The following is an 18,627-nucleotide window of genomic DNA, read 5'->3' as shown; positions in this document are numbered from 1 at the left end:
TGAGTAGTAGAAAACTGAGTAGTATGTTTTATCTGAAGGCATCTGTACAGTTAACAGAGAAGCTGGGCAACTGGTTGAGGGGAAATAGAAGATATATCATTCCACCAATAACTGATTTATTAGCTAGTTTGTGTCACTTGTGCTTTAATAATTAACACAAGAAAGCAAGAATGCTAATGTTGATGAATGCTCGACGGGGATCCTTGAACTGTAAAAAATAATAATTCATCAGTCAAGCCCCCTGATGCCTGAAAAATCCTCTACAAATAGAAATTCAACTTCCCCATTTCTGTAGAAGCAAGCTAATGTTGTCTCATACAAGAGTATGATAGAAGAACATATACTTTGCATGCACAAAGTCTTCAATGCAATCCTTGATATCTCCATGAAGGTCTGGGAAGGACTCATTCCTGAGACACAGGGCAACTACTACCAAGGAGCAGAGATAGAACTGAGCTAGATAGACCAATGCTTTGACTCGGTATTAGTAGCTTCCTATACTCTGCTCTGGTCTTATGCAGCAGATTATGTCCCTAATCATTATATGGCGAATACATTTTCTGCTACTACTTTTTAGTTAAAAAATAACTTACTTATAAGTTGTACGATGCCTTTCTGGTTTTATTTTCAAGCTGAATGATTCAGAAATAGTATATATTAGAGAGAAGATTCCACCTATTATAATTTCTCCTGGATTGTATAATTTATCTTGGATGCTTCTATCATAACTACAGTTGCCTTTCATGTCTTTGGATGCAAGAGAAGGGAGTAGGAGCAGCAATGAAAGCAGCACCAAGAGCCACTTGAGTCTCCCCAGTCCACAGCCACACACTGACATTCTCAGATCTACTCCCTGCTACAATGGTCCCTGCAGCTGGCACACAACCAAACATTCACATAAGAATCACATCAACACAGAAACTGTGGAGAAATATGTTCTACTTGAAAGTGATGAAAGAAGAGGATATAGCCATGCCTCCCAGTGGACCTAATCCTACTCTGATTGGCACACTGGGACGTCAGCAGAGAACCAGGTTCAGAATCTAATCACATGTGCTTCTAATCTGGAAAAAAAATTGTATGCTGATTCTTCTAAAATTAAGATTAATAACCGTTATTTGAAAATTATAGAGTAGTGAATCAACTTTCAGGGGCCATAGTTTCTACTTCTAGGGGGAGGGGGAAAACATGTTTACAAGATTTACGTGAATATACTTTCTGGTTCACTTTTAGTAGGTACTGGAAAACTTTACTTCTATTGAACCAGTGTGAACATAGCATATAACATAACATTCACTGAATGTCAATAGCATACCATCCAACATTCCTCAGAAAATAGGGACATTCTGTGTATAACCCAATTATAAAGGTCCAGACAAGACTAAAACAAAGCTCTTTTTTAGTGCAATCATAAGGAAAAGGATACCATGTTAATGTTGTGCAGGGCAGCATAATTATTGATATTCTAACTCACTCATAATGCTAAAGTAAGAAATAAAATGTCTGTACTGCTGCAAAAAATAACAAGTGTCAGAAATTACACCTTCTGGGCCCAGTGATGTGGGTAGAGGAATACAGCTGCTTCTGCAAAGGTGCTCTGATCAAAAAGTGGGAGACAAAATTTCCGTGCCTCCAGGTTTGCCCCAAGGCAACATAAATCTTCAGGCTTATGGTCCAAATGTAACATTTGGGAGTGTTAGTACTTGTCTGTAGCTCAGATCAACTCCTTTTCTATATCTTAAATACACTTTGTTCACAACAAGTTCATGAGGGATTTAGAGGGTATGAAGGTGGTTCTGGTTCTGCTATCTTAAACAAACAGATTTACTGCCAAGGATGAGGGAAGCTTCCATGCAGATAAGATAATTACTCCTGTCCTGTACCCAGTATACTAATGGGAGCTGCAAATTTTCTAATTTTTCTATCGCAACTTAAATAATCAATATTGGAGTTTCGTGTGATGAGGGATCAATTGTTAAACCACTCTGGGAATGGTAGCTCTGGAAAGGGAATCCACACCTACTGAAGAAAATGGAAGATTTCTTTCTTAGAAGTTTTGATCAATGCAAATAATTTTGACAAGGCAATTTTCATATCCTTGTTTCGCATGCTGTAGATCACTGGGTTCAGCAGGGGTGGAACCACAGAATATATCACAGCAAAAGACAAATCTTGCTGTGATGTGGTACTATACATAGGACTTAGGTAAGCAAACCACCCAGTTAATAACAACATGGAGATAACAATGAGGTGAGGAAGACAAGTTGAGAAGACTTTTTGCCTTCCCTGAATAGAAGGCATTTTTAACACAGCGCTGAAAATATAGACATAAGTTACAACAATGAAGAAGAGGCAACCTGATTCAATGAAAATACTCAGCACGATAGCTCCAATTTCTTTTAGGTTCAAACCAGAGCAGGAGAGCTTTAGCAACTGTGGGATTTCACAGAAAAACTGTTTGACAACACTGGAGCAGAAGGGGGTTGCAAAGGTGCATCCAGTGTGTAACACAGCACAGAGAAGACCAGTGATCCATACACAGGCAATCATGTGGACACAGGCTTGCTTGTTCATCAGCTTCTCATATTGTAATGGGTTGCAAATAGCAATATACCGATCATATGCCATGACGGTCAGGAGAGAGAAGTTGGATGCTAAAAAGAAGATAAATAAGAGAACTTGAGCAACACACCCAGAGTAAGAAATGTGTCTGGTATTCATGAGGGAATTAGCCATGGTATTGGGAACAATGACTGAAACAGATCCAAGGTCCTGTATGGCCAAGTTCATAAGGAAGAAGTACATGGGGGTGTGCAGTCGGCCATCGAAAGCTACTGCAGAGATGATGAGAAGGTTCCCTGTTACTGTAGCCAAATACAAAACTAGGAATAGAAGGAAGTGAAAAATTTGCATTTCCCGAACCTCTGAAAACTCTTCGAGCAGGAACTCTGATACAAAGGACTGGTTCACCATGGTTTTTGCCTCATGAAAGTGTGGGCTGCCTGTCGAAGGAAGCAGTCAACTGTTAAAATAATAGGACAGTGCTGTAAGAAGACAGGCTTCACTTGCTTGGACTGGGAAATTTCAATTTGTTATTACTGTGATTGTTTTTATGTCTGCAGAATTCATTCTAATTTATGGCTGTTATTTTGAGGCATTTGTCACGCTCTGAATCTGACAGCCAGACATTGGCAAGGAGAAGAAAGCAGGGAGAAAGGAGGGGAAAGGAAGGAAGGAAGGAAGGAAGGAAGGAAGGAAGGAAGGAAGGAAGGAAGGAAGGAAGGTGTGGCAGAAGATGATAGAATAGCAGGGTTTGCTCTAGGTTTGCACTGAATAGAAATACCCATTAGCTCAACCACTACCTTATACACACTTGCTTGCATTTTTAGCAGGAGTATATTTTGCATGAAACAAGGAGGCTGTAATAGCAATAGGTGTGTGGACCATGCCAAGAAATTGAGACCCTGACAGGGAAGCAGCTCTTCCTATCCTTATCAGAGTGGGCACAGTAGCAACATATTCCATGTGTTAAGGGTTTATCAGGTCTGTTTTGCCATAGCTTTTTGATTCCAGCAAATACCATGATGGGGGAGTCATAGGTCCAGGTGTAAATCTACTATGAAACTCATGAAGCTTCAGCTTCAGGGCCCCTAATCCCAGAGAGGCTCCAGAAGAGACTTTATTCACACATGTATATGACAGTTCTCTATTTTTCATCCCCCTGTTAACTTTGTAAACTATAAGGCATAGGAAATATTTATCTACACCAGTGACTTTGACACGTGAGATAATCCAGTAGAGCAGTTTTAATCAAAATATGAGATGTAGTAGCAGGACCCCAAAAATATAGGTCTGCCACTGCATAAGTCTTTAATAAAGCTTTTTGAAGGCTCCAACTTTAGTTGTGTTTGAAAGGCATGGTTCCTAAAGAGAGTGAGTTTCTGTGTTCTCTATGATATTAACCGCTTTGCTACTCATTGCAAAATATTGGCAGTGGAGGGGGAGAATTGACTCACTTAAGAGGATGGTACTGTACATCAAATTATAGGAATTTGCAACTTTGAGCAAACAGACCTGAATCTTATGGGTAAGAAAGGGGAGAGAAAAAACAAATATGCATTGTTCAAGAAATTTTGGAATAGTAAGTGAAGGAAGATAGGCTACAATACTTCTCCCCATCCCCTTCTGCCTTTTATGAGAAAAAGAGAGAGAGAGTCAGGTTGTCCTCTAGATGTTGCTGGACAACAACTGCCTCCATCACTGACTTAAGGAATGGATCTGACCAAAGTTGGAGTCCAGCAACAGCTACAGGGCCACCAGTTCCTCACCACCAGTTTAATAAATGTAATGCAAGGTATGGTTATGGTCTTCCTCAATTAAGGTGGATCTGAATTCTGCATGATTTGTACAACCGCTGTGTCTTTCTTTTTTAAACATTTATTAAATTTGTAAGGATTTGTCTTCTCACTTGGTTATTTATTCATGAATAGTTTAAACAATTCATTATTTACTCATTTACTTAACTTTTATTTTTCCAGACCTACATATGCTTCCTTCCTTCTCTTTGCCTGTCTTCTTTTAAGTATTGAAATATTTGGTATTTTGTAATCTTTTTATATTTGAGAAAATGGAATTTAACAAAAAGAAAGGAAAGGAAATTTAAAGCCAGCTTATTCCAAATTGCTGAGGTTACATTACAGATTACCTTGAATGAATGCCAAGATTCACATGTTGGTATAAGAATATTCCCGTGTTCAGGCATACAACTCATATAAGTACTCTGAGATATGCCTGTATGCCATGGGGATACAGAATGATGAGGGGGAAAGATATTGTATTAATTGAGAAAAAACAAGGTGTTTCTTTTTGGAGGGGAGGAGTATACAGTATAATATAAACTTATTTTTATTAGTTGAGCAATTAATAAACTATTAATGGAATATATTCCTACCTTTTTAAAAAGAAACCTGCCTTATAAAGAGTCAGACCACAAATACATCCACCCGAGTATTGTCTGTACTGGTTGGCATCTGCTCTATGAGATTTCACAGAAGTGTCTTTCCCAGCATTTCCAGGAGGTTGCAAGGTTCTGAGTTTGGGGCTCTGCCCCAATGAATCACAGTCCCTCCTCCTCCTCCTTCAGATATTTCTTTCAACTTCAGATGCACTTCTCCTTCAGCACTGTTAGAGCTATCTAGTCACCACTGAAACTGTACAAATGTTCACCATCACTTTGGTATATGAAGGCAATATGAAATTGACAACATGCTAAGGAGGTTTACTAATATCTGTCTTGTGTTCCTAGAGATTTGCTCTCAGGAGTCCAACATAGCTCAGTAGCAGGGACATTAAGTGACTCTCTGTTCTGTATTTTTGTACTAATGTAAATTAGGAAAAACTAGCTCTGTTTGTTTATCTTAGAATGTCAGGACACTGAAAGGAACAAAATCTATCCCTGCCCATAGCTCTTTAGTCCAATTTATTTGCTAAGAACCATTGGTTATCACAAAAATATAGAACTACAAATAGTATTAGGATAAGGTAAAGGTAAAGGGACCCCTGACAGTTAAGTCCAGTTGCAAATGACTCTGGGCTTGCGGTGCTCATCTCGCTTTACAGGCCGAGGGAGCCGGTGTTTGTCCGCTTCCACAGACAGCTTTTCTTGGTCATGTGGCCAGCATGACTAAGCTGCTTCTAGCGAAGCCAGAGCAGTGCATGGAAACACTGTTTACCTTCCCGCCGAAGCTGTACCTATTTATCTACTTGCACTGCATGCTTTCGAACTGCTAGGTTGGCAGGAGCTGGGACCAAACAATGGGAGCTCACCCCATCACAGGGCCTCGAATCGCCAACCTTCCGTTCAGCAAGTCCAAGTGGCACAGTGGTTTAAATCATAGCGCCACCTGTGTCCAATAGTATTAGGATACATTTTAGCATATCTGGTCCACAGAACATGGGAACTTTTGTATAATACATTGGGCTGCTAAGACAGACATATAAACTTTATATGTATAGTAGTATCTCAGAATTCGAACGGAATCAGTTCCGGAAGTTTGTTTGACTTCTGAAACGTTCGGAAACCAAGGTGTAGCTTCTGACTCGTTTCTGATTGCACAGGTGCGCTGGAAACAATAGTGGAAGCCACACCAGATGTTTGGCTTCCAAAAAAAAGTTCAAAAATCAGAACACTCACTTCTTGTTTTCGATTGTTCAGGAGATGGAATGTTCGGCTTCTGAGACGTTCGGGATCCAAGGTATGATTGTAATGTGTTTATCCCCAACCTCGAGCAAATAACAAATTCTTTCCCTACAATTCAAGAAGGAAACTCTGTAAAGAATTCCTCTCAGAAACACGTTCCTAAGAGAATTATACAGGGAGCAGTACAGTAGATAATGAAGAATGCTGCACATGTTGACACTGGATATCTCTACATCAAGAGTTTTGAACCTCTCTATTCAACCCTCAGGGGTCTTCTTAGGCTATGTCTAATTATAAAGACACACACTCAATGGCCTTGCTCCATACAATGACCCCACTCCTGGACACATTCTTCACTCACTTTGTTCTGAGCCCTCCTTCGGTATTTTTGCCAAGCTGGAAATGTGTCACTGATCTGTGATAATGACTTTTGCCTGTCTATATGGCAAGGGTGTGTGAAGAAGCTATGACTATAGAAGTTACAGGGAACCAGGTAGAGGAAATTCTTGGTAGCGGCACCCACCCTGTGCTATGCCCTCCTACCAGATGTCAAAGAGAAAAACAACTACCAGACTTTTAGAAGACATCTGAAGGTAGCCCTGTTTAGGGAAGCTTTTAATGTTTGATAGACTATTGTATTTTAATATTTTGTTGGAAGCAGCCCATAGTGGCTGGGGAAACCCAGCCAGATGGATGGGGTATGTATAAATAAATAAATAAATAAATAAATAAATAAATAAATAATAATTATTACTTCTGTGTAACTGGAGTGCAGCCATTAAAAAGTCTGCATGGGGAAAGTTCTAAAGTTCTGGCATTGGTTTGTTCTGTTACAAAGAGAACATCAAAGTTCAAATCATTTCCACTTAATGCAAATCAAGAAGGTTATATGAGGGACCAAGAATGAGGGCTACTGGTGAAAGGTCAGAAATTTAAAGGTCCATAGTTCAATGGCAGGGCATCTACTCTGCAAGTCAGGGTTCAATCCACACGCCCAGGTACAGCTGGGAAAGACCCTTACCTGAAATCCTGGATAGCTGTTGCCAACAAGAATATTGTGGTTTGAGTCAGCATAAGGCAGGTCTACCCACAATCCCAAATTTATCTTTGTTATCACCTGCATTCTGAAGCATATTATTGTTGTTTAACAGCTAAATGTTTGACCTTCATGGCCAAGTTCAGATATTTACTCAGAGTGAAAATCCCATTATGATAGTAGAAGCATAGGCCACTGCACCATAATTGTAACGTAATCTGTGATGAAGGTGCAGAATATGAATTTCCATACATATGAAATTCCTATTAACATGCTTTCTCATTATTTCAAGGAGAAAGCATGACAGTACTCAGACCTCTGCACATCAAGTCATAGAACATGCCCCTATATCTCATACTAAAAATTGGAAAATGTTGTGTGTATATGCATGCCAAGAAGAACTTGAGTCTCATGACACAGTTACAGATAGGTAGCCGTGTTGGTCTGCCATAGTCAAAACAAAAAAAATTCCTTCCAGTAGCACCTTAAAGACCAACTAAGTTAGTTCTTGGTATGAGCTTTCGTGTGCATGCACACTTCTTCAGATACTTCAGATACTTAGAGTGCAGGATTTCTTGTGGAGAACGGGCTAACAAAGCAGCACCCTGCAATCAGCGGAATTGCACCCTCCATCACTAAGCCAGCAGCCACTGCTCAATCTGTAAGCCCAACAAATCCGCCTAACTGGACCAAAGTCTAAATTTTTTGATTTGGGTCAGGATTCAGCCAAATCTAATGTATTAGTCTTCTAGAGTGACAATTATTACTTTACTGTTCCCATGTGTGTGAAATTCTCTGAACAAGGAGATTTCAGTGAATACAAGAACGTGTTTTTGGGTTTTTTAAGGACCTTGGCCATAATTATTTAGTTTTAATTTTCCTCCTTCCTTTTACAGGCCTTCTAAAAAGTGCAAAAATGTTCAATACCACCACAGTGACTAACTTTGTGCTCCTCGAATTTTCAGAGACTTGGGAACTGCAGATTCTGCACTTCATTATATTTCTAGTATTGTACTTGGCAAGCTTAATGGGGAACCTTCTCATAATTTCTGCAGTAGCTTTTGATCACCACCTGCACAGACCAATGTATTTCTTTATGATGAACTTGGCTATTCAGGACCTCGGACAAGTTTCAGTTATTGTTCCCAAATCCATGGCCAATTCCCTCTTAAATACTAGGCAAATTTCTTACTCTATTCATTTTGAAGTCCCCAAATAGGGGTTCTATCACAGAAGGAAAAGGAAAGAGGGAGAGGGGATCAGGCTGGTTCCAAGCCAAAGGCCAGGCAGAACAACTCTGTCTTACAGGCCGTGCGGAAAGAAATCAGATCCTACAGGGCCCTGGTCTCATGAGACAGAGCGTTCAACCAGGCCGGAGCCAGTGTTGAAAAGGCCCTGGCCCTGGTTGAGGCTAATCTGACTTTCTTCTTCTTCTTCTTCTTCTTCTTCTTCTTCTTCTTCTTCTTCTTCTTCTGACCTGAAGCACAAAACAGAGTGAGAGGGCTGGAAGCAAAATCATCATACTTTGAATTATTGAAATTGAAACTGACATTGTTAGCAGAGTAGATCATAAGTGTTATAATTTCCATTATGTTTTCTTCTGCAGAAATTATGCAACAGACTGTTGAGGGCAAACAATGGAACACAACCTCAGTGACTGAATTTCTACTCCTGGAATTTTCTGAGATTCGGGAACTGCAGATTCTACACTTTATTGGGTTCTTGGTGTTGTACATGGCAATTATATCAGGGAATCTTCTCATCATTTGCACAATAGCTATTGACCATCACCTTCATACTCCCATGTACTTCTTTCTGATGAACTTGGCCATGCAGGACATTGGTTCTATTTCAGTTATTATCCCCAAATCCATAGCCAATTCTATCTTAAATACTAGACACATTTCTTATTCTGGATGTGTTGCTCAAGTACTCTTCTTACACTCATGGCTTATGATAGGTATGTTGCCATCTGCAATCCATTGCACTATGAGATGGTGATGAACAAGCAAGCCTGCATACAAATGCTGGCATGTGTATGGACTAGTGGTCTTCTCCATGCAGTACTACACACCAGCTGCACCTTTGCAACCCCATTTTGCTCCAATGTTGTCAATCAGTTCTTCTGTGAAATTCCACAATTACTGAAGCTTGCATGCTCCGATTTATATCTAATTGAAATTGGAGCTGTTATGTTGAGCATTATCATAGGACTAAGCTGTTTTACCTTTATCATAGTAACTTATGTGCAGATTTTCTATGCAGTGTTGAAAATTCCCTCTGCACAGGGAAGGCAAAAGGCTTACTCAACTTGCATTCCTCACCTCATTGTTATCTCCACATTATTATTTACTGGATTCTTTGCCTACCTGAGGCCTACATCTAACACCCCTTCTGATCAGGATCTGGTATTTACTGTGGTATATTCTATGGTTCCACCCATGTTGAATCCAGTGATTTATAGTATGAGAAACAAGGAGATCAAGGCTGCCTTGTCAAAGCTATTAGGTTTTAGCCAAAACACATCATCCAGTTTTCTTCTTTAACTGTGTGTGTACCCACACGTCTTAGCCTTTATCTAAGCAATGGTGCACCATGTTTTTTGGTTTGTTTGTTTTTTAAATGCAATTATATTTTATCCATCCCTTCCATTAAAAATAAATCAGTAATTTAGGAGGGTATTGAGATAAATGTAAAATGACAAATACATTGAGAAATAACAGATCAACAATACAATGAAATGAAGAGGAATAAAGACATTCAACCTGGTTAGAAATATCATAATCAAAAATAAAAATGCCTGGGAAAACAATAAAGCTTTAACCTTCTGTTAAAAAAAAAAGAATAGTATGTTGGTGCTAAGAGTACCCATTTTTGGAAGTGATTCCATACTTGGGTCACCATCACAGAAATCATACATCATACATGAATTGGAAGAATAAATATATGATACCCTTTAATCAATGGATCAACAATATAACAACATTCACAACTTGTGGACGGACTGTTTACAGACTTAGACTTTTTTGGATAAATATGACAATATTTGGAATGAATTTATACAGAATGTAGGAGGTTATTTATATAAGAATGTATGGGAGTAAAGTACATTGCATTTTTCTATATGCAGTGGTATCTTGGTTTATGAACTTAATCTGTCCCAGAAGTCTGTTCTTAAACCAAAGTGTTCTTAAACCAAGGTGTGCTTTCCCATAGCAGCAGGGGACTCGATTTACAAATGGAACACACTCAACAGGAAGCGGAACATGTTCTGCTTCCAAGGCAAAGTTCAGAAACCAAAACACCTATGTACGTCCGGGTTTGCCGCATTCTTAATCCAAGTTGTTCATAAACTAAATTGTTCTTAAACCAAGGTACCTCTGTGTATTTTTCGTATACATATCTTTGTTCTTCTCCCCATCACTTCCCCTTTTTTTCTCTGTATCACTTTATTTCTTTAAAAATGAAATTCTTTAATACTACTACTACTACTACTAATAATAATAATAATACATGGTGTTTTCCCTCTAAAGATGAAATATGAAGAACAGCTTCCTCTGGCATTCTTAGTACACAGGCAAGTCCAAGTCCAAGTAACTCATGACAGTTCTCACTGCCCCATTGATCATCAAAACAAAAGGGTGATGTAGGTGTATTGTAAAATATTTAAGGCATGTGATCACGCGGAAAAAGTGGCATTTGAACATATTACACCTCTGGGGTCTTATGTAGGACATGTATAAAACTTGAACCTGCTTAGCTAATGGACAGCCACTGCAATTTTTTGACATTTTAAGCTGCATGTTTTGAGGAATTAACTATATATGGTAGACGTCATATAATGGAATGCAAGCTTATTTTTGGACTATAGAGATAACTGGCATGATTGTGGTGGTGTATCTTATCAGTACATGGGGTCAATCTGGGCTGATTGCCAAGATTTGTCATTGATTTATGGGTTAGCAAGATCATGGACATGATAGGGATAAGTGCATATTAGACTGACAGTGGAGATGGCAGCTTGCCAACCTTTTGATGTAAGTCATTGGTCCTTTCCCTGGTTGACCCCAAGAATGTGGCTGTCTTCCATATTCTCACACTCAGATAGTATATTAGGACCAGTAGTGCCCCTGCTTAAAGAGATACCAATGCCAGCCTTTGACCGAAGGAGTAAAATGATGCGCTGCTGCTCCGGAGGAAATTTCCCAGTAGCTCAAAGCTATCTGAATTTATATACTTTGCTTCGTTTTGTTCTTGTTTAGCAAATAAATGCCTTTAATTATTAAATTGGTGTTTCATTCATTCCCTACCTAAGTATTTCAAGTAATACCCCCCATAGACAATTTGGGGGGAAATTCATTTGGATTTCTACCATTGACAACCTATTCTCTAAATGGGTTTAATAACGTTTTATATTTATCTACAACTGAAACTATACATTACATTATAGGCACGGAACTTTTCCTCAGTGTAGGAAGAGAGGCAAATAGGGTGATGGGTGCATCACATGGCTTAGTCACATGGCTCTAACAAGCCTCTATTGAGTTCCTATAAACTATTGAGTTTCTGTACCAATAACTTTCACCACTTTGCAACTAAGCCTGATTTTACTGCGTGTGCAACTTTTTTGACTGATGTATGGAAAAACATGTGAACCTGACCTTTGAAAAGTTTACATGGAAACCAATTTCTAACTTACAAAAATGTGGTATTTTCCTATGCTGAGAGAAAATGAAACTTTGGAACTCACTTTGAAGGGTATATTTTAAACGTCAAGCAGCCTATATTTCTATACTTTACTTTCCTGCATATTTTGTGACTTTAAATCTCTGCCGGGATTCTTTCACTGAAGTGTATACTTGCCCCAAACCTGGATCTTGGCACCCAGTAATTGTAAGTAGATATCAAATAGAGAACATAAAAGCACTGCCCTCTGACAACTATTCAAATAGAGGGCCATTCTTACGCTAGTTACCAATGAGCCTTTACATCTTTATTGTAGTACAGAAAGAGACATTGTGAGGAGTAGATAACTTTGAAATAGTGCACAGTGCAGGTAAGTTAACTTTTATCTGCATGCTTATCTGGGGGAATTATTTGGGGCTCTTGAGACGAAGACATAAACTGATTAACAAAACTCTGCCTCAGGGTGTCAAATTTGTATCATCTGTTTAAAAAGATCTTCATGAGTCTCAAAACAAAGAAGAGCTGAAGAACTTCAAAACATCCCGGATAGCTAGACAGATACACATCACTTGGAAGCAGCAAATGAAGAAGCTGCATCTGGTGACTGCATTGTCTAGAAAGAAGATGGTGAGTTATTTATATAATGAAAATTTAGAAATTGCTAGTGTAGTTTTCTGTGGGCAGCTTCATTGTTCACGGAAATCTGCCTTTTGGAGCTGAGGTTGAGGGACTTATACCAGTATACTTCTAGCTCAGGTGGGGTAAAGAACATATGCTAGCATAGCCCCAGCTCAGATGGGAATGCCCAAGATCTACCAAATCCAAATTCCATCATTTCGGTAAAGCCTGGGTTTAGACTGCACTGTAAAATGAAATGAAATTGAAACATTCAGATATCTTGCAAAAGCAGTAAGGAAACTCTTATAATGGTTATAATTGATTGGAGCTTAATTATGGTATGCCTTTGTGGTTCTGACTTGGTGAGTTTGTAGCCACTAAAAACTCTTGCTTGAATCCTAACATAATTTGCCTTAAGTAAGTTCAGGCAGCAGTTTGTAACCTATGAAAAGCCTCTTTGCAGAATAAGGGGTGCGAACCCATGTGAAATTGGTGGGGCTGGGGCTGTAGTGCATTCGAAATTCTGCCAACTTTCAGTACACTTTGAGTTTAACTATTAGGGCAAGATCCACTCAGTTAGGAACTACTATAGTCAGAAAAACTATTTTGGGAAGATATTTATGTTAACGCTGAACTCACTGAAATTAGAAAATTTAAAATGGTTATCCTGGGCTCAAGTGAAGCATTTTGTGTTTGTACTGCTAGTTTAATTAGAGCATTCTGTTAATAGAAATAGAGTGGTCTTTTACAGAGCATAGGCAGAGCAATCCTAATAGGAGCTATTGGGGAAAACTAGGCTTGATATAGCGTGTAACTGGGCTCACGCATGCTGCTGCAAACTTGGAGATATATAATCATAATGTAATAAAGGACGGCTGTTGAAACACATACTGAGACATGTAAAAGCACTGCTTTTACAGTATACATACCCCAGTGCAGAGGGTTGTTAAAGCCAAAACACATTTGGACACATGGTCCAATCAGACTGTTGCACTTACCAACTTAGCAGCTATTTTCTGCACTAACTGTAGCTCCTGGACTATCTTCAAGAGCAGCCCCATGCAGAGTACATTTTAAATAACTTACATAGGAGGTCATTAGAGCATGGACAACTGAGGCTATGCTATCATGGCCCAATAATGGTCATATGCCAACCAGGCATAAGCACCCCTGGCTACAGAGACTTGAGACTCTAGTGCCGTGGTTCCCAACACACGCCCAAGAGGGGAGCATTTTCATTTTTAAGGGGGGCAATCTGAGAATGAGTCAGACCAAGTCAATGGCCTTTTAGACTTCCTCCATGTGAATAGGAGTTCACTTTTTGAATAATAACAATTATATGTTGGGGGGGGGGGAATCAGGATTTTAGAGATGCTTAAGTGGACCTTGGCCCCCAAAAAAGGTTGAGAACCACTGCTAGTGATAAATTGGAATGTAGGAGTACTCCCAGACTATGATTTGGATTCCAACTTCTATTTTATTATACAATGGTACTTTGGTTTACAACCATTTTGAATTACAACCACATCAAACCTGGATGCGTGTCCCTTTTTTGGATTACAACCTAAGCCTTGGGTTACAACCTGTTTTGGTTTACAACCGGACCTCCAGAACGGATCATGGCTGTAAACCAAGGTACCACTGTAAAGTATTTTTATATAACGTATATATTTACTTAAATCCAAATATGGTATGTATTTGGATACAATATATTTAGAAATGCATACATGGATATAAAATGTATACTTATACATCTTACATCAGTATATGCATTTCTAAATATATTGTATCCAAATACACATTCCAGTAGAGGTGTTTTTTTTTGGGGGGGGGCGTTGAGTTGGAACTGTATTGCAGAATTCAAAAGAATGCAGAATGTAAAGGATAATCTTGGCATGATCTGCACAAGAGTCTAGCAGGGGTAGATCAACTGAGTTCACCTCAGAATTCACAGAAACTGAATTCCTCAAGTATCTCAGGTAAGACCCATGCTACCCAGCACCTAGACCACAAATGTTGACATGAATGCAAATCAAGTACCATTGCTTAACTTCTGTACTTGGCAGATTTTAGTGAAGTGTTACATGTATCTATTTCTTTTCCTTTTCTTTGACATAGCATACAATTTGTAATGATGGAAACTACAGCCAACATGAGTTTCGTGTCCCATTTTCTACTGCTGGAGTTCTCTGAGATTCGAGAGCTGCAGCTCTTGCACATCTTTGTATTCCTGGCATTGTACTTAGCAACTGTGACTGGAAATCTTCTCATCATATCTGCAATAGTCTCTGACAATCACCTCCACACTCCCATGTACTTCTTCCTGATGAACCTAGCAATGCTGGACCTTGGTTCAATTTCTGTAGCTATACCTAAATCCATAGTTAATTCTTTCTTTAATACCAGATTGATTTCTCATTCTGGATGTGTTGCCCAGGTTTTCTTCCTACTCTTTTTTGTAGCATCAGATTTTGCCCTCCTCACAGTGATGGCACATGATCGCTATGCTGCCATTTGCAACCCGCTGCGGTATGAGACAATAATGAACAAAGTAGCCTGTATGAAAATGGTTGCAAGCGCATGGATAAGCGGCCTTGTCTATGGAATAGTACACACAAGTAGCACTTTTGCAAACTCCTTCTGCTCTAATGTGGTTGATCAGTTCTTCTGTGAAATCCCACAGTTGCTCAAGCTCTCCTGCACTGATTTATACCTAGTTGAAGTTGGTGTTCTTGTGCTGAGTGTCAGCATAGTGCTCAGTTGCTTCATTTTCATCATTGTAACATATGTCCAAATCTTCACTACAGTGCTGAGAATTCCCTCGGTGCAGGGAAGGCAAAAGGCCTTCTCCACGTGCCTTCCCCACCTTATTGTGGTCTCCATGTTTGTATTCACTGGAATTTTTGCCTACCTCAGGCTTCCCACTAATTCACAATCTGATCTGGATTTGGCGTTTGCAGTTATATATTCTGTGGTTCCACCCCTGATGAATCCACTGATCTACAGCTTGAGGAACAAAGATATCAAGGTTGCCCTGTGGAAAATGTTGAATCTGAAGGGCTCTTCTAAGAATCCCTTTTCTGAATTTCATCCCTAAGCACAAACTTCTTGGTGATAGCTCTTCATACAAACTTATACTTTAGCCAACCTGATGCCTTCCATCTGTTTTAGACTTCAACTCTCATCAGTTTCAGTCTGTGTGCACAATGGTAAAGGATGATGGGAGTTTAGGTTTAGGTTAGGATTGGCATCCGCTAAATTAAATGCATATAAACATTTTGGTATATATACATGTTTCTCTCCAATTGCCCCCAAATTCCTCCATTAAAAGACCAGAGACATTTTGAAAAACGTGAATGCTTCCTTCCAGGTAAGACAAGTCTACCAAGAGACTATTTGCCAGTGAACAAATAAATGTTTTTTCATGAGAGGTTGAGTGCCACTCTTAGAACAAATTTCTGACATCTCTTTAATGCCTCTGGGATACTGACCTGGAATCTACTACATGTTGTTACGAGGGCAGAAGGTAATCCACTTATGTATAGCAGTATAACAAGGTTGCACATACTCAGTGGGAGATTTGAGGCAAGACATGGCCACTATTATGGGCAGCAAATTCATTATCTCAGAGTAATTTGGGTTACGCCTGTTGTCTCCTTGCTCTAAGGCCCTGAATCTTATGATGTTCCCCATAAGTTTTAAAATGAGTTAGGAATGTCTGCAGCACTGTAAGTTTTTGTTAGTTGATGTTTTTGTTTTAGCTGCAAGTTTTAGTTCCCAAGTGTCAATACATTTGAAAGAACTGCTGTAGAGATAAGCCAGAACAAATACCAAGCTTCAGAAAAGGTTGTCTGCTGACACAATCTGAAACATAGAAGTTCAGTATGACAGTGCTCTGTTTTATTTATTTTAGGACACTTGTGTAAATTATATCATTCATGTAAGAGCCTTATTTATGTATTGCTGTTTGATGTTTGTTTTATATCACTTTCATCTGTATAAGTTCTTCACTAAAAATCCCTTATTAAAATACATTAAGAATGTCTGAGGGGAAATACTGAAAGAAGTACAGGCTATGATCTTCCCAGAAACCCTAAAATAACTCTTCTTTTTGAAAGTTCATTCTGAAGTCAGTAATACTGATTTACAGCAGGTTGCTACACTGCTAACAGCAAAATGGTATATTGCACAAAAAATGGAAAAAATACCCCCCACACTTATTTAAAAAACAAGACTCAAAGTAGTTTACAAAAAAAACACACATAAAATCAAGAAAAAGGTACAACTCATTGGCTAAGGAAAACCTGGCAAATTTATCTTAAGGATAAACTTACATAATTACATAAAACAATACTGTACATAATTATCAAGAAAACAAATTTATTGAGCTATGGGTTTTATTTTTACATTTCTGGAATGACAATGTAAATGATGATATTTTCCCTTTCAATCTATTTATTTTGTTTTGTTATGTTGCCCCTTTTCTCATTCACACATCATTTTTCTTTATCTTATTTCCCTCCCTTTTTACTTCATTTATTTTCTTTTTTTCCTGACAAGAAAGGTTGTTTGATGTACAACGTCTTGGCTACAAAGTGCAATGTTCAAGATCAATAAAAGTGTTGTTGTTGTTGTTGTTGTTGTTGTTGTTGTTAGTAGTAGTAGTCATACAATATATATATTTAAAATAAGTTACACAAGCACTTAACTTCTGTTTTGGTGTTTTTAGAATGAAAGTCACTAAGTCAGTGGAGTCTGGTCTTTAATATATGGTACACACACACAGAAACCCCTGAGCAAAGGATGGAAGGGCCATAACATTAACTGCCCAACACATCTTTCTCCTCCTTCAGGGTTCTAAGGAGTCCTTCGCTCCCCATGCCATAATTTAGGTTTCAGTTAATCATGTATTTGTGTGTTCCTAGCCCCATATAAGTCTACACAATGACAAATTCCTACACCTAGGATGATGTGGCATCAAGCTGCAGGGAATGAGGAGCAAACTCTTGAGACATGTGAAAAGGGGTGCTTAAAAAAGAGACTGCAGTTCCTTGTCCAACACAAGTTCAACCCCATCACATTCCTATCAGGTGGAAGGCAGTCTCCCTGATGCTGGATACATGCCCAGTGCCTTAGCCAAACCAACTCTTTCCTGTAATCAGTTTTGGCCTAATTCAACCCAATACCAGTCTTCTGTGTTCATTCCTGTGGCCCTCCCTTCACCTGCCATGGCCGTTATGTGACCGTGAGGGCAAATCTATCTTTCTACTCTGTTAGGTTCCCACAGAGCCCCAAACCCATAACTTTAGCTTCAGCACAGAGAGGAAGTCAAATCTCTTTGTCTTCATAGCTCCACTGGAGACTAGACAAACTTGTCTAGGTCAAAAGACATGTAATAAGGATACTTAACAGGCTGGCTGGGGTCATTACCTTAACAAAGAGACTGGTTTGACCACTTTAGCAGTTCCTTCTCCCACAGTCTCCAGTATTAGAGATACAAAATCAAATGAGTTTGATTGTGCCAAGAATCTGAAGCCATTCCCATCTATCTTATATCTGAAAAAGAAAGTTACATCATGGCATTGCATTTTTTTTACATTGCTTTGTAGGAGTACAACATGAATCTACAGTTTCAGTCTAATCTCCTGATTTAAAATGAAGCACAGAGTGGATGAACAAGAGAAATCCTCAATGATACATCGGGCAATGAATATTGGTCATAATATTGAAATGTTGGCATGGGAGTGGTTGTGGAATATAGATCTAAGTTTTATAGCAAGTTATGGTTGAGGAAAAACTACCTGTATATGAAAATGATGTATAGATGGCATTTGACACCCAATGGATTAGCAAAAATGTGTAACTCTAAATAAAATACCTGTTAGAAATGTAAAGGTAAAGAAGTTACGGTACATTTTTCCATATGTGATGGACTTGTAATAAGGTAAAAGTCTACTGGGAAATGATATATGGTGAATTGAAAAAAAAAATGTTTAAAATAACTTTTATTAGGAAACCAGAGGCTTTTCTTTTAGGAATTATAGGAATTTTAGAATAAGAAATCAAGATAATTTTTTTAATGCAGAAT

At 38.8% G+C, this 18,627-nt stretch overlaps 1 protein-coding gene across 1 annotated transcript in view; it reads left to right on the top strand.

The window, feature by feature from the left end:
• Nucleotides 1-15,636, top strand: part of LOC310830488 (olfactory receptor 14I1-like) — a gene marked incomplete at both ends in the record, with an annotated part of 50,565 nt that extends 34,929 nt beyond the window's left edge. The window contains 4 exons of the mRNA XM_083710268.1: nucleotides 8,218-8,414; nucleotides 8,719-8,729; nucleotides 8,842-9,164; nucleotides 14,977-15,636. Coding sequence (XP_083566394.1) covers nucleotides 8,218-8,414; nucleotides 8,719-8,729; nucleotides 8,842-9,164; nucleotides 14,977-15,636 — 1,191 coding nt within the window. The remainder of the gene's footprint in view (nucleotides 1-8,217; nucleotides 8,415-8,718; nucleotides 8,730-8,841; nucleotides 9,165-14,976) is intronic.
• Between the last annotated feature and the right edge of the window lie 2,991 nt (nucleotides 15,637-18,627).

Source organism: Podarcis gaigeae, assembly GCF_964106915.1.
Source record: "Podarcis gaigeae genome assembly, chromosome: 13".
NCBI lineage: Eukaryota > Metazoa > Chordata > Lepidosauria > Squamata > Lacertidae > Podarcis > Podarcis gaigeae.
The sequence above is the reverse complement of the archived record's forward strand: the minus strand, read 5'-3'. Positions and strand labels throughout refer to the sequence as shown.